The 17508-nt window shown below is 31.9% G+C and overlaps 1 protein-coding gene across 2 annotated transcripts in view; it reads left to right on the top strand.

The window, feature by feature from the left end:
* NCAM2 (neural cell adhesion molecule 2) overlaps positions 1 to 17508 on the top strand; it is a 556652-nt gene that overhangs the window by 417387 nt on the left and 121757 nt on the right. For both annotated transcript variants that reach the window (XM_077118759.1, XM_077118760.1), the window contains exon 10: positions 16704 to 16891. In XM_077118759.1, the coding sequence (XP_076974874.1) occupies positions 16704 to 16891 (188 nt within the window). The remainder of the gene's footprint in view (positions 1 to 16703; positions 16892 to 17508) is intronic.

Raw genomic sequence — 17508 nt, forward strand, 5'->3', positions numbered from 1 at the left:
TTGTACTTATCATAGTACAATTACACTGTTAAAACTTTAAAGAAGAGATCTCATTTGCAGAAATAAATTAGTTCTAATGCCAGTAACTATTTAGATTTTATATCCAGTATGGTAATTTCAAGGATGGCATCTGAGAAAAAATTTAAAGCATATCTTTTCATACAGAACATAAGAACAGAACGTGAAAAGAGAATGGCAAAAATCTTTTATTGTTCAGATGCGCTTTTTTTCCCTCAAACTTTAACTGAATCCCCTAGGAAAATGTTGAAATATCATATTCCTCATGGACATCATGCTATCAGTTGTTCAAGTTTTTGGACATCTTTGTCTATCTCTGACAGATATTTGATTCAGGTAAAATTGTGTCGTTAAAGTGTTCTTCAGAGATTTTGAAAAGTTGTTAAGGAATTTTCGGAAATATTCAACACACAAGAGGATGCGCTTTAGAAATGAACAATCAAGCATCATTGATTAAACAAAAACAGCCATTTTGTGAAACTACTGGAATTATCATTGCCTCTTGGCACTTGCTTAACTCTAGTGGCCAAAAATGCCTTCAACTTCCCCAAACCCTCTGCCCTTCTTCTGGAGAGAGAGCCTTCTCCGGTTGATCTCACTTCTCGCAAGCACAGTGAGTTCTGAGGCCTTGAGAGAGAAGACCACATCAGGATGAAACTAGCGCAGAGGTGCTCCAGTGATGCTGCCCTCTGATGTCACTTCACTGACTTAGCTGAGTTTTGTCATCTTGGAGATGCTGAAGTTCCCCGAGATCTTGTGCAGACTGCTTATTGCCTCATCTGCCATCTTCTCCTCTCTAGGATGTGATGCCAGTAGATCTACCTTCTTGGATTAAGGTGTGTCTTTACACACCTTAGTCCCAAATAGCATGGCCAACAAAAGATAATAAGGTACTTAATTCTTGAAAAAGATGAGTCTAACAACTTGATAATTAGCCATACTTCTATGTCCATAAAACCTCAAGTCCCCTGCATTCTATTATCCAGTTTCAATGAAGCAGAGACAAAGGACATGTTTCTCATAATATCTCTACGTGTTATTGTTATTGCTTCACTGACTTAAATCTGCTTATATTATGTGATGATTAAACTATATAGTATGTTTCTAATATACTTGACATTACTAAAATAATATGTAAATGTCATAACATTAGCAGCTATCTTTATATTTTAATGAACCTGCTGTGTCTAATCCTCAGATATTGGTGAAGTTATTTAAATTTTCCAGGTTTCAATTTCCTGAGATGTAAAAAGGATATATTTTTTTATCCTTTTAAAAAATTTTAGAATAAAATTCCTTTGTTCTAATAAATCTTGGCATTCTAAGTTAGTATTTTAATATTTTTCATTCAACAGTATGTACTATACATCAAGCACTTTTCCCGGTGCTGAGTCTATAGCATCAAATAAAGTGAACAAAAACACTTGCCTTCATGGATCTTACATTCCAGAAAAGAAAACAGACAAAATAAAGTGGCATAATGTATAATATGTGAAACAGTGAAAGAATCAAGCAAAAGAAAAGAAGGAAGGAAGAAAGGAAAGAAGGGGAAAAAGGGAAGGGAAAAAAGAAGAGAGAAGAGAAAGAAGGGAAGGAAGGAAAAAGGGAAGAAAGGAAGATAGAGAAAGAAAGAAAAAATAAAGTGAAATAATACAATGATATGCAGTATATCCGTATCAATCAACTATGCCGCAATGACAAGGAATAACAAACCATCCAAAAATATTTGGTGGCATGCAATAGTATGCAATTAATATTATTATACACCACTGGCACTCACTGACCCAGGCTGGCCTTAAATAGGTAGATCTGTTTAAAGCTGTGAAAGGGGCTCATGCTATAACGACATTAACACTTAGAACAAGGCTATAGAAACATTAACTGTAGAGAGGAAGTCACCTATTTCAGTTTACTGGGGCTGTCGTAAGGAAGTGTCGCAAACAGGGCGGCTTAATACAACCAAAGCTTCCTGTCTCACAATTCTGGAGATATCCAAAATCAAGATTTTAGACAGACTCTGCTTCCTCTGAAGTCTATAGAGAACAATCTGTCCCATGCCTCTCTCCTGTTTTCTGACAGCGGTTTGCTTGCGATTCATGGTATTCTCTGCCTCAAGTCATTATGGGGCCCTCCCCTCTGTCTTTCTGTCTGTCTGTGTTTCAGTTTCCTCTTTTTTAAGAGGACACAGTCATATTACATTTGGAATATATTATTCCAGTGTGAACTCATTTTAACTTGCCTAATTCCATCTTGAATGACTATTTACAACTAAGGTCAAATACTAAGGTCCTGAGGATTAGGACTGCAACGTATCAGTCTTGGGGTCATAATCCAATCTGTACCACCTCGTGTGGATGTCAGACGCACAAGAGAACAATAGCACAGGCGCATCTCAGGCATTTGCTCATGTCCCTTCCAAACAAGTCGTCAAGGGAGGAAACGCACCCCTCTTCTTCTGGGAAGGCTTTTAGAGGCAATGTATGCTGAATAACGTAAGAGAAGTTAGAAGCAGATGCCTGTGGGTGAAATTTCTGCTAGTGTAGTTAGAAAAGAACTTGTTGAAAATGTAGAGAGAGAGAATTGCAGGCAAAGGTAATGCCAAGTGCCAGTTCTTCAGTTGGGAAGAATCCTAGAGAATTTAAGAGGCAATACCGAGGTAAATTTAGCAAAAGTTGAGTGAGCAAAGGAACAAGAAATGGAATGTGAGGCTACGGAAGTTACAAGAGTCCACAGCATGTAGAATTCTCCAGTATGGTAGCTAACTTGTCACATGTGGCAAAGCAGTACTTGAAATGTAGCTATTGCAGCTAGGAACTGAAATTTTTAGTTTTTCTTATTTTCATTAATTTAAATTTTAAAAATATTCAATTCAAATACTGGAAAGCTTTTAAACATTATTGGGATAACTTTCATATGTGAATCTATTTAATCGTGTGCACAGTGTATGAAGATTAAATACAGATGGAGCATCCCGAGTAAGAGTTTAGCATCTGATTTAAGATTTACTGAACAACCTATTAAAGTCTTAGAACAAAGAAACTATGTCAAATGTCAAGTTGACATTTTATACTGGCTGAATATTGAACAATACAATTTGTACATATTGAGTTGAATAAGATATATGTTTAAATTCATGTATATTTTATTTATAGTATGACTGTTACAAAATTTGAAATTGAACAGGTGGCTAATATTACATTTCTATTGAACACTGCTGAAATAGACCTTTACATCTTAATGAGGGCTTTGTGAAGTATGGGAAGCCACTGGGAGATTTGAGCCAAGGAGCAAAATACTGTCATGTATATTTTAAGAGAATGACCCTGGATGATATGTTGAGAATACACTAAAAAGAGCACAGAGATTGACTCAAGGTACCAGTAAGAAGATAATTGCGATAAGTTAGAGAAAGCAAGTGAATCCCAAATTTACTATAATTTCAGTAGTAAAATTGCTGCTTGACATAATTTCAATATACATTTATATAAATAGCAGTGAACATCCTTTTTCAGAAAAATTAATGACATATCTTATTGGAATGGATTATAGTAAACCAAAAAATGTATCTATTATTAAATTGTAATTTATTTATTTCAAAATACTTCATGAACTTTTATTAAATGACTTGCTGACTTTGCATTTTTAAGAATTACATGCAGTTCTAAATGCTAGGAGAAAATTATTAATCACAGGCAAATGCTACATTCATGAACCATAAAGTAAAATTATCCTTTTTTTCTAAAAGTATATGGTAAATTAAAACTGCTTAGCTTTAAAATAATACTTACATTTGTGAAAATATGCATATTTCAGATTTTCTCCATGAACCTTCAGACTTTCTTGAAAAATCATCAAATATTGAATAAGAAAAATAAACATAATTTTCAATAAATTGCTTTAAAGACATTAAAGAAGTAAATAGTGTTTGGATATCTTCACTTAGGAATCTTGAATTATAATTATTCAGTTCAATAACATTTTTGTGTAACACTAAAAATAGATTATTAACAGTGCTTTCCAAAGAAGCAAATGATAGAAAGCACACACAAATATTACAGTATATCTAAGGAGTCAGAAATTACTTACATAGAATTTTTAGAAAGAATTATAAAGTTGCATCTAGTCTAATGCCCTTATAATTAATGGTGTCACAGAGACTATCCAGGTGAGCAGAGGAAACATGAAAAAGAAAACACTTTAAAAATAAAGTCATCATAGTATTGTAAAGTAGAACCTAAGAGTCAGATAATGTTGAACCTGTATCTATGCATTATAAAAATATATACAACTAATTTGACTTACTCCATTTATTCACGTAGGTTCCAATTATTCAAATTTGTAAGCTCACCCAAAGTAAAATGACCTCTTCCTGCTGTAGTGTTGCTGAGAAGATTGACGAATAGTTTCTGCCTGTGTGGTGGAGCTGATGGCTTAATCAGAGTGTTTCATGTCGTAAATAATTATTTTCATCTCTTGGTATCTCTTAATGCTTCATATTCAATATATTCAGCAGAGTTTCAAATAACACTTGCTAGTTATTGTATCGTAATCCTGTTTGTTTAGGCAATACCTGAGATTTCTTGGGCCTGCTAAATTATCTTCTAATATTATAAGAGCAAATTATGCGGGTTCAGTTCCTGGAGCCTGCCCATGTTAAAAAAAAAAAAAAAAAAGGAGAAAATTATGAATATGTTTGTTCTAAAACCTTGAAAAATATATTAGGATGTTCTTATTGTATTTTCTGTGATTTTTGCAGACATCATAAAATGATTACATTTGTTGTAAACACTTTCAAATCTTCAATATTGAACAACTGTGTTTTGTTTTTCCTTTTTTTCTTACCCTGATCAAATTTTCTCCTTTAAGTCTGTTTTATTTTATTTTTAAAGTGCTTTGTTTTTGGTAATGGATATGTAATAATTCTAGGCGATTTTCTAATAAATCAATGTCGTAATTTCATTTGAATACAGGCAAATTTATTTTTGAAGTGCATTTATTTTTACTCTGGGCTATTAAGAAATGCTTCTTTTCCTATATATGGGTATTTTCTATCAGATTGCTTTATAGTGTGTACTTGATTATATATACTCCTAATTGCAATTGCTATAACCAACCAATTATTTATAATAGTAATATTAGGCATAATAGTATACTATCAAGTGCTTTTTAGTTAATGCCATAGTCATTCATTCAACTAAGATTTATAAAACTCTTGCAGTATGCTGAGTAATAGAATCATTATGTATTTTTAGCTCTAAAAAACTGCTGTCCTAAAGAGGAGACTTATGTCATAAATTATTATTTTAGGAGAATATGTACTTTTTTGTTGTTTTCATCTACAATGATACAGTGTGCCAAAACTGTTTCACATGTGATTCATTTCTAATCATCACTTGAATCTCCTTTTTTATTCCATCTCGCTCAAATTACTATGCTGTATAATGATACAATTTTCATAATAGTTTATAACCTGCTTGATTTAAAAAAAAGTTCTAATCAAATGCATTTTAAAGACATAAAATGCATGCAAACAAACAGTATTCAAGAAGAAGGAAACTGTGGCCTGAGGTTACTTAATACTTCAGTTATTTGAAAATTGCAAAAATGTGACAATTTGCTACCAATTTTCACTCAAAAGACTTTATAGGAAGGCCGGGCAGTTACATAATTTCCTGCATTTCAGCCTCTCAAATGAAAGCCCTGCTCTTTAAATCTTTAGAGGATTTGTAGAATGGAACTTGGAATTCTGTGATTTAAAAGCAATAAAGTCACAGGAAATATGAATGATTATCTATATTTTCAGTTGCTTACAATTAAGTTATATTTCTGTGTTTTATAAAATTTTCTTTTGCAAAAGATAGTATTTTTAAAACTTTGTTGGCAGAAGCACACCTCTACTGAAGAACTTCACTGAGTATTAAAAAATAAGTGTATTTAAATTTGCAAGAGATTTGAAGGGACCGTACTGGTCTTTAATTACCATGAACTGCAGAGTGGGGATTACATTATTTCTGGATACCTCTGTTTCTCAGCTTCATTGCTTAGCTCAAAATTTAAATATATATACATACATACATATAAATTTATAAAATGATTTTTTCTTATTTGCCCTGATTTATAAGCTCCTTGCAGTCAGTTCTGATGAACAGCATCACCAGTTCATAAGACTTCACATTTTGAAACACAGAAAGACATTTGAAAATGACAGACTCCAAATTTGAATCCCAGTTTAGCCATTTACTCTTGTATGGCCTTGGGCTATTCACTCAAATGCTCTAGACCTCAATCGGCATATTTATAAAGTAGCGATAATAGTTCCTAATGCAATGTAATGAAAATTAAATTTGTTAATTATGTACCATGCCTAGAATACTGACTGACACATCGTTTAGTACCGAATATGTGTTAGCCACCATCACCATTATTATTTCCAACATTTCTGCTGTTATTATTTTTTTATTATGCAAGCAGAAAACCAAGAGCATTGTTGTTATTTTTTTTTGCTTATTTACCATTATTGTGAAACAGACAATCCATTAGGTATATAATAAGTAACATTCTAGAATGAATGACCATGCATTTTAAGATATCATACTACAAGTGTTGCGTTTTTATTTTTAATTTTTTTTAAGTTATCAGAGTTTGATATTCCTGGGAAGTTTAAGAAATGAACCAAATATTTTATTTTACTATATCTAAAATTAATGATCTAGATATAAAATTAAACACTAGAGAAAAAATTTAAAAATCACTTATAATTGATAAAGATTTATTTTCCAATTTTAATGGTAATCGCTAAGTTTAAAGTTGTCTGACATCGATGAGCTATAAATTATATAGAATTCAGAATGTGCTACTGTTAAATCAGATACTGAAAAAAACACTGTTATTTTTAAACAGTTTTAACACTGCTGTATATATATGATCAATCACTCCTTCCCTTTTTGATAACTCAAACATTTTTATGAAAGATTTATTTAAGGTTGTTTCCTAAACTTTCATGTGAAATTGTGCATAGTAATAATAGTCTTTAATATACTGTAGCTTTTTAAATGGAAATGGTTATTATATAAAACCACCATAAAGGAAAAGTAACCATAGAGAGTAAAATGTTTTTATTAATATTTGTATGTTTAATTTGGGATAGGAAAGATATTAGGACAAAAAAATAATGTAGAAAGAGGAATAATTCTCCTAAATTATAATCAAACTACTCTTATGATCAGTAATAATTATGCCATTAATAAGAGTCAAATTAGAGTTAAATCTAGTGTCATATATAGATATACTTTAATATAAATGACTTTTATGATTCCGGAGTCATGAAGTATGCTGATATTTATGCATAACTTGGCTATTCAAACTTAATACAGAAAATGCACACCTAGTGTTATAGCTAATTAGCAGTAAGCACAAATTTTATCTAGTTCTCCATGTAGCCTTTAGAATTCCCATGGCACGTGGGCTGAATCCAGTAAATTGCCATAGCTGATTCTGCATAGGACTGAAAATCCACTAGAACTGGATCTATGAAATCAATTAATGAAATCATTAATTGAATTATCCTCTAAATATGCCAAAGGATATATTATTTTTCACTCCCTTGGTAGTTCTCTTCAGTATAAATCAAATGAGAAAATTCAAAGTACTGAGAAAAGGAGTCAAGGCATTTTGGATATAAAATAACAGCATACAGCTAATTCTTAACTAATTTAGGAGTCTGGTTTCTTAAAAAAAATAGGCAATAAGAATCTATGAAAGACAATGGATTGCAGGAGAAGTAACACTGAATCGGAGTACAGAGTTCTGTGACTTTAGAAAATAAGACAAATATGAGCATATCTTACCTCTTCTGTAAATGGATTGATGATATGGAATACATATATAACATACATTTTCATTCATCCATTTTACACTATTTACTGAGTATTGGTTGAATGTCAAATATAAACTCCACTGCAAGACAGAGTAGTGAGTATTTCCCTGCTCTTATGGAACTTACAGTTTTATAAGAGAGATGGGATATACACAATTACCTTAAAATGAAATATGTTGAGAGATGATTAGATGGATGAAAGAGCCAGTCAGTGTAAAGGGCCAAAAGCAGGAAAAGATTAAGAATGTTTGAGGATAAAATGAACTCAAATGGTGTCAAAGTTATAGTGAAAGGCATAGACCCGCTTGTGTAAAATTTTATAAATCAGCGTAAATATAGGAATTTACTGTGTATAGTGAGAACCTCTAGAAGACTTTAAGCAGAATGATAGCAATCTTAAAATAGAGATAGTCAAGAAATGATGGTGGCCTGGATGAGAGAGGTTAATAGTGGCAACAGAGAGAAGTGAATGAGTTTTTTAACATACATTTTGTTATATTGTTGAGGAAAAAATGGCCAAGTCTTTAACATAGATAATTACAAATTAAAACTGTCATTGCTGTTATTTGTTGTCCTTCAGATCTAATCTTAAAGGGGGAAAATGGAAAGTTTTGAAAATCGTACACCATGAAATACGATTACTAGACAAGATGGCAATATTTCACTGCAGTATATAATTGATTTGTAGAGGGGGCAAGAGAGATTTGTTATATGCCCACTACTGTTTTATAAGGACAATAGATATTATGTAATCAACATGATTATAAAAGGCTTACTTTTATTTTTCATTGATTGTAAATCCTCTTCCTAAAATGCCTTGTTAATTTTATTCCAAAAATATAGTTCATAGTGAGTTTGTATAGTGAGTTGCCGGATTCTATTATTCATGAAGTAGGCAACAGTAGAAATCAGGTCAAAGATTTTTAATATTTCAGTTCCCACACAACTTGTGCTGTGCTTAGAACTCAGCTTCATCTGCGCACAAGCAGGCAGATTTCAGGAATTCAGGCCAGCACTCAATAAGTGGTAAGATTTTGCTGAAGTCACAAGCATGGGCTACAAATAAACAATGATCTGAATTTTTAAAAAAACAGACTTCAGACCTTGAGAGGAAATGACAAGAGAAAGTGAAAAACTAGTATTAAGCAAATAATCAAGTCAAGGAGTCACATACAGTGACAGGAGGCCAATGAAGAAAAGTGGTTGCAAGATCAGCTTTAAATTGCAGCAGTAAGCTATAAAAAGGAAGAGGTGGGGGACATTTATCAGAACAGGTATAATTTGGACACATATCTCAGGGCAGGCTTTGGTGTTTACTGATGTGACCAGGATTGGCCTGACATAAATTTGTCCTGGATTCATCTCTAAGGAAATAAAATATTTTGCTATTTCTTTTTATGCTGATAAGTAAAAATCAGAGATTCAGTCAAGGTCAGATAAGAAATGTTGCAATGTTCTAGCCCAGATCTGTCTGTATAGCTGCCATTTAATTAAGTAAAAATTATTTCTCTTTGGGGATCTTTTCATTTTGGTAATAGCTAACAGAACATAGTTCCTTGATTTTTAAAGTCTGTTTTCATTTTATGTCCTGCTTGAAATGTAACAGTCTATGTTCTGTTGTACATGGCATCTTACAGTCTATGCAGTCATACATACATTTGTATTGATCATATAATGATTAACTAGAATACTCAGAACCCTAAAGGTAATTTACTTTCTAAGTATTTCATCCACCATAGGCAACTTCCATTATTTTCTCTCATGTAATCTCTGTGATCAAGGTTATGCCTTATTAACATTATATTAAAGAGGAGTGATAGTTCATTTTCATTATTTTACATACATTGCACATGAATGTTTGTGTATGTGTGTAGTAAACTAACAACCAGAGGGTTTTATACACATGAAATAGCATTACCTCTGAGGTTTATATGACAATAGCCAATTCTGCCTTATAATATAATAAGCTAGTTATAATATAATAATACAAATATAATATCTCTATCTCTAGATATGTCATATTAAATTGTTTCAAACATTTATGTCTTTTATGTCTTGAAGTACTCCTAGAGGTTAAATAAGCCAATCTGAAAATTTGTGTTCCAGTTCAAGTCATTAATTCTATAAAGGAAAAAAAAAAAAGAAAATTCGGAATCATGTCATTGCTGCTTAGCAGAAATGGGACTCAAATTCAGTGATGAACCCAGTGCTGCTGATTCAGAATCTTTAACCGAAGGGCTTAGACAACTGATTTAATTTCATTCCCTCAAGCTCCAATATGATGTCAGCAAATAGTTGAGGTGGAGAAACTTTTATACCTAAACAATTACATCTAACATTTATTCAATGTCGCGTGTCAGTAGATTTGAACTTCGATAATAATTTGAATCAGAGGTGTGCAGTCAACTCAGACGTTACGATTTTGAGGATTTTAATATTTTGTTTTGCAGGCAAACAATGGTAGGAGTAGAGCAGATAAACTGCCTTAACTCTTTTTTGGAATGTTTGGTGGATTGCATGGATAGTTAGTAAATAGTTAAACTATTAATCAAATAGAACCAAGGCAAAAACAAATAGTAAGTCCCTCACAATGTGTTATAGAGTATGCTTAATTCATAAACAAGTTATTGCAGGAGTGAAATACATAGAAGAAATAGGATTTCCTACTTTTTTGATGTGAACACGGGATAAATTTGGGAATTAGATTTTTAAAATGACCACTGTTTAAGATATAAAGTGCAACAATTCCAAATAATGTCACTGAACAAACAGAATCAATAACTCAGATAATTTGAACTTTTCCCTGAGATAGATATGCACATTCACTGCAGAGAAAGATACATGCAGACATATATATCTGCTTAAGTATTCTTTTTTATAATTAGGCTTTTCAATGGCTTACAAGTTTATGGGAACCAAAAAAAAAAAAGAAGTAAAAAATAGAATTTCACTGTTGAGAAAGGCAGAGAATGTGAAAGATACCAGGATTTATATTTGTTATTCTTAAAAGTATGTGAAGGCTATTTTTTGCAGCTGTGTTTAGCAAATTTTGCTATCCCTATGCATGTTATTTTTAGTAACAACATCCCCTAAGTTTTCATTATATTCCAGCATATTCTTTTAGTAGAGGCCAAATATACTCAAGGAAAATATATAAGAAAAGCATTCAGTTAATTTCTATAAATTGTGGTTATCAAATCAAAATATAAAGATAGGATACTCGAAATAGTGATTGCCTAGCATATGTTCAGAATGACAACGATGGAAAGCAATGAAACATATTTTTAACCATTAATGTTTCAACAGTGATTTGAAAATAGATAGCCTAAGTTGAATATTGAGCTCAGTTTGGGAGATTCCATGAATTTTCCTGATGTAAAAATTACATAAGGGGTGCATGGGTTCTTTAGTGGTAGAATGCTCGCGTTCCATGCAGGAAACCCCTATTCGATTCCCAGACCATACACTTAAAATAAAATAAAATAAAAAATAAAATAAAATAAGAATATTACATGGGAAATACCTGTCAGATGAACCTTCAAGGCATCATGTTGAGTGAAATAAACCAGACTCAAAAGGACTAGTGTTATATTATTTCACTGATATAAAATAGAATAAACGAACTCATGGAGTCAGAATCTAGAATATTGATAAGATGGGGTGGGAATAGGGAATAAGGAGTTAAGGCTTAAAATACACAGTGTTCTTATTTGGAATAATGGAAATATTTTCATAATGGATAGTGGTGTTGATAAAACAACATTGTGAGCATCATTAACAGCATTGTGATATATTTCTGAGTGTGGTTAAAAAGGAAAATGTTACCGTGGTACTACACAACACAAACAATGAACCCTATTAACAGTTTGACTACAGTAAATAGTGCAATTATAAAATCTGCTTTCCTCTATTGTCACAAATGTGCCACACCAATATAAGGTATTAATAATAGGATGCTATGTGGGTATCCTGTAATATATGCATAATTGTTCTGTTAACCCACAACTCCCCTAAACTCACACTTTCTCTAATTAAAAAAAAAAGGAAATTAAAAAACTGTTTTAAAAAATCAACTGTTTTAAGCCACTAGAAAATATGCCCACTTGGAAACAAAATTCATTTTTTTTGAAAGATATTTTCCAGTAATTTTTTAGACAAAAATAAATAAATAAAATATCATGTGAACATTTATTTGTTATGATCAAGTGTTTCTCAGCTGAGATAGTTTGTTAATAATTTCTTAATCACAAGAGGGCTAGAAAGTGGGAAAATGAATTCATATCTAGTGCATAAACAACAATCACATTTTGTACACTAGTTTTACATTTCTTGTTAAATGGACAGATTAAGAAATTTTAAATTTCTAAAACTGAAATATAGAGGATTGTCTTTGACTCTGACATTAATTTTTCAATTTATCTGTTGCCTCAGTTTATCTCAACTTATCTGTCTATACCCAGCCTTAAGTAAACTTATTGTTTATTATTTTAAATTTATGTAGATATCGATGCTGAAATTGATTAGAGCATAAATGAGCTGTTGTGTCAATTTACTTAAAATGATAACATAAACTAATTTAAGGGGACATATAAGGACCTTGTCTTGTTCACCATTAAATCCCCAATACTCATTAGAGAATTACAGCGATACAGGAGACACTCAGAAAATATCTGTTAAATGTAAATTCTGCAACAAGCAAAACTACAGTTTAGCTGTCTTCTGGTTCTTTTTGTTCTTGTTCTTGTTTGTCTCCTTATTTCTCTTCTTCTCCTCCCTCTCCCCCTTTCTTCTTTTTCTCTCCTTCTTTTCTATTTTCTTCCTCCTCCTCTTCTTTCTCCTTTTTCCACCTGCTCCTTTTTTCTCCTACACTTTATTCTCCTGCTTTTATCTTTCTCTCTCCAGTTCTTGTTATTTTATCCTATGCAAGTTTAATTTCATTCAGTTTTTAGCCAGGCATTATTTATTCAATTACTGAAATGACCCAGAATATATCCCCACTTAAATATTAGCATAGAAATAAGAGAGGTGATGATGATGATATTATCTCATTTTATTGGAATAATCTGGGATTGAGTTTACAAAAATGCACTCATTTGCCAACATTCTTCTGAACTACATCCCACACATCTGTTATGCCTTAAATACAATAGGGCAGTAATCATTTTGAGCATTCATTGCAGTGTGAAGTACATTGCTAATGATCTGTAGAAATGACTCTGTGAAAGTTTATCTAAAATTATTAATGGTATAATTAGTAAAGCAGTGTGGTTTCATGAAATAAACATAAGGACCCTGAAGTGTGGTCTTGGTTCTGCTACCACGTGCTCAAGTATCTTCTGTTCTAGTTTGCTAGCTGCTGGAATGCAACACACCAGAGATGGATTAGCTTTTAATAAAAGGGGATTTATTTCATTAGTTCTTCAGAGGAAAGGCAGCTAACTGCAACTGAGTTTCTTTCTTATGTGGGAAGGCACAGGGTGATCTCTGCTGGCCTTCTCTCCAGGCCTCTGGGTTCCGATAACTCTCCCCGGGGTGATTCCTTTCTGCATCTCCAAAGGCCTGTGCTGAGCTGCTGAGAGGAGGTATGCTGAACTGCTTGAGCTGTGCTATGTTAAGTCTCTCATTTAAGCACCAGCCAATTAAATCAAACATCATTCATTGCAGCAGGCATGCCTCCTAGCCGACTGCAGATGTAATGAGCAACAGGTGAGGTTCATATATCATTGGCGCTTGTCCACAGCCATAGAACGAGGTACCTTCACCTGGTCGAGCTGACAACTGAATCTAATTACCACATCTTCTCTACTGCAGAATGAAGATAGAGACCCCCAGTTTCTTTCTAGCTACAAGCTATGAGATCTGTTCAGTTCTGCAGAAGTCACAAAGGCCATGTGCACAAAAGTCTGCAAGTTTAAGTCACTATAGGGAAATAGTATAAATATAAATACAACCTCTTCCTGCAATGATGACTTGGTGACCACAGTTTGCTATAAATCTCTCATTTCCTTTTGTCTGAAGTTCTAGTTAGGGGAAATTTGTGTGTGTGTGTGTGTAATTGCTTTATTAATGTGTGTGTGTGTGTGTGTGTTTTTAACAGACATAAATTTTTAATGTACAGAAATTTTAGGAAATAATCTTAAAGATTTTATCGCTACTATTTTTGCTTCAAATCTGTCTCTATCTTTATCTTTTAAAACAAAAGATAGAAAGGTTTCATTAAATTTATTTTGGGGGGACATATGTTCTCTTCCCCTGTTTCTCACTGGTACCAGATGCCTTCTGAAAGGATATCACTCCCTATACTGTGCAGTTACTCTAACTCCAGTGAATGACATATTTCCATCTAATCATGCTCAGGTTCTCTGATTTTTCTTCTCTACTGTAATCAGATAAAATTTTATTCACCCAATAAAATTATTTCTGTTCTTTGTTATTTGTAGAACAATATTTTTATTCTTCCTGGTGGAACTTGAATTTTAATAAGATTTTGGAAACTCTTAATACCTTAAAAAAGTTTCCATAATTTTATACCATATAGTCAAAACTGAAATTTCCACTTGCATGGAATACAGAGAAGAAAGCGTAGGCACAGAGAGCAGCATCAAGGTGGAAATTCTTTCATGCCTGTACTTATTCTTTCATATATTTTAGCAAATGTTGGGCCTTTCACAGTTGTGCCTATGCTATATTCCTCTCTCACTGCTCATCCACTCGTGTTTTTTTTGATTATTTATTTTTTTATCAACAAAATATATTTTTCTGCACAGCATTTTATACCTTCTATGATGTGACCCTTGGAAAATGATACTTTTTTCCTTTTGTCCTTGAAAGTATTTTCTATTCAGACTCAACTTTAACTTCCAGTCAATTCAGTGCACCATTTTGAGAAACATGTATGCATTATATAAAACACCAGGAAATTAATTGTGGGGCATATCCCAATTCACAAGATGCCGATTGTTTAGGGGAAAAAAAGCAAATAACTCTTTCCAAGTCATCATAACAATAATGAGGAAGAACATAGAGTGCTGTGGGAGCACAAAATAGAGAATCCCACCCAGAATTAAGTATGCCGAAGACTATGTGTAGGAAGTGTGGCCTGAATTTAGTTTTGAAAACATCCACATGAAGGGAAGGCAGAGAAATTCTAAGCAGAGGAAAGATCATGGGCAAACATGTCTGTATAATATTTAGCATCCCTAACTGAAAGTATACACTCCCATTTATTTAGCCATATATACTGTTGTGGTACAGTGAGTTGTTTTTGAGTTTTTGTAATTGAAATAACAATGCATTAAAATGTCTTCAATAAACCTTTGTTAATTTTTATTATTTTATCTGTGTAGTTAATTAAAATTGGATTATCGAAACAAGATTATAAAGCTTTGTAAGACCCTTCAAATTGCAGACAAATGGTACCTAATACATGCCCTCAGCAGTGTATTGTAGGGTCCACATCACCAACACATTGCTAGCTTTGGACATTATCATTTTATTCCTGGGCGTAATGGGAATATAATCACCTTTCATTGAAAATCTCCCTAGATTAAGCTCCAGTCCTACAACTTAGTACTTAAACAACTTTATACTTCCTCCATAAGACAAATATCACAAAACATTCCTTACAAGGTAATTAAAAATAATAAATTACATAAAATATATAAGATCACTCAATGTCGTTAGAAAAGACTCAATAAATATTCATATGTTTGTGTGAGATTGACAGCAGAGGCGTACAATAAAGCATACATAGAAAAGGGATTTTTAAATGAGTACTTTTGTACTCATATGAGTCATCGGTAATTTTTAAGTAATTATGGGTAGCACAATAAGAAGTTTAAAATTTAGACGATTGGAATTGATAAATATATGAAAGAATATTAAGTTCTAAGTAGTTGATATTAGTAACAATGATAATTACTATGTATACCAGCAAACTTTTAGCTATCACTAATTGAATATTGAGTATTATGGGATTTTTCATTTGCAGAAGTAAATTCATTTCATCCTCTCAAATAATCATACAGTAATAAAATTGTGATTCAAAGAGGTAATGATATTTTACCTAATAGTTTTGTGGTGGGGCAAGACAAAACCTGTACTTCTGCATCTTCACAATTAGGTTATTCATATAAGGCTACACAATATATTTTCTTTGTTTTCACTTAATTATCATGAAAAAAGTCTTGAGGAGGAGTCTGAAAATTGATGCAGTCTTATGTACTGATTAATTTTCAAATTATTATAATAGATTATTTTAGGATATATCTGGTTTAATAAAAATGGAAACATTTGGTTATTTTAATATAAAAATAATGGTTGTTAATGTAGCCTTTTCAACTTATACTTCATATCTGCTGTTTCAAAATATTTTATGGAAGAAATTATTATGACTATAACCTGATTTTAAAATGACATAAAATCCACCAATTTTGTTAGGTTTTATCATAAAATTCCACTTTGTACTGGGATTTGTAGAGAAACAGATTCTCTATGTATATATACAGCCATTAATTTACTTCATACATACTTTTGACAGATTATTAAGAACAAATTTAACTCTGTTGTTAAATATTTGTATTTTAATAATTGGCCAACTTTGAATTTTCATATTAATTATATTAAAATTATATGAAGAAACATACAAATGACATTTTTTCACAAGAATTTTGATATTTCATATTAAATATGTGAAATCAGAACTGTTATGGCTTCTTTTTATAGTCAAGTAAAAATTGCTGATATTTATACCACATAATTATTTTTCTTAAATAAAATTCTATGAATGTTTTATTGTATTTCTTTGCAGATGCTCCCAAGTTTATATCAAACCAAACCATTTATTATTCTTGGGAAGGAAATCCAATCAATATAAGCTGTGATGTGAAATCTAATCCACCTGCATCAATTCACTGGAGAAGAGAGAAATTAGTCTTGCCAGCTAAAAACACCACTAACTTAAAAACATATAGTACAGGAAAAAAGATGATATTAGAGGTAAGTCTTCATGTACTCACCAATACATTATGTTACTTTAGTGATTAGCTACTACTTCAGAATCTATTAAAATACTTCATATAAAATATTTCATATTCATATAAAGTTAAACTTTATGCCTTTGGATAATTGTCCATTATGGATGAATGCCACTATTCACATATAGTACAGGAAAAAAGATGATATTAGAGGTAAGTCTTCATGTACTCACCAATACATTATGTTACTTTAGTGATTAGCTACTACTTCAGAATCTATTAAAATACTTCATATAAAATATTTCATATTCATATAAAGTTAAACTTTATGCCTTTGGATAATTGTCCATTATGGATGAATGCCACTATTCACATATATAGAAATATGCGTGTATGGCAAAGAAGGAAAAGCAATTATGCCAGGAAAAAATATAGGTAGAAGAAATTAGTAATGTGCATTTATTGAAGACCAAAATTTCAGTATCAGTCTTGATATTAATCATTGATTCTGTATTAAACTATTCTCCTCAGACTGGAATATATCAATGAAATCTGCTAGCTATGTATTTATAGTTCTGTAAATTCTTAACTAAGTCATATTTACTTTTCAGTGACTCATATAATTTTTTCCAATGGAAG

This window comes from Tamandua tetradactyla, chromosome 10, assembly GCF_023851605.1.
Source record: "Tamandua tetradactyla isolate mTamTet1 chromosome 10, mTamTet1.pri, whole genome shotgun sequence".
NCBI lineage: Eukaryota > Metazoa > Chordata > Mammalia > Pilosa > Myrmecophagidae > Tamandua > Tamandua tetradactyla.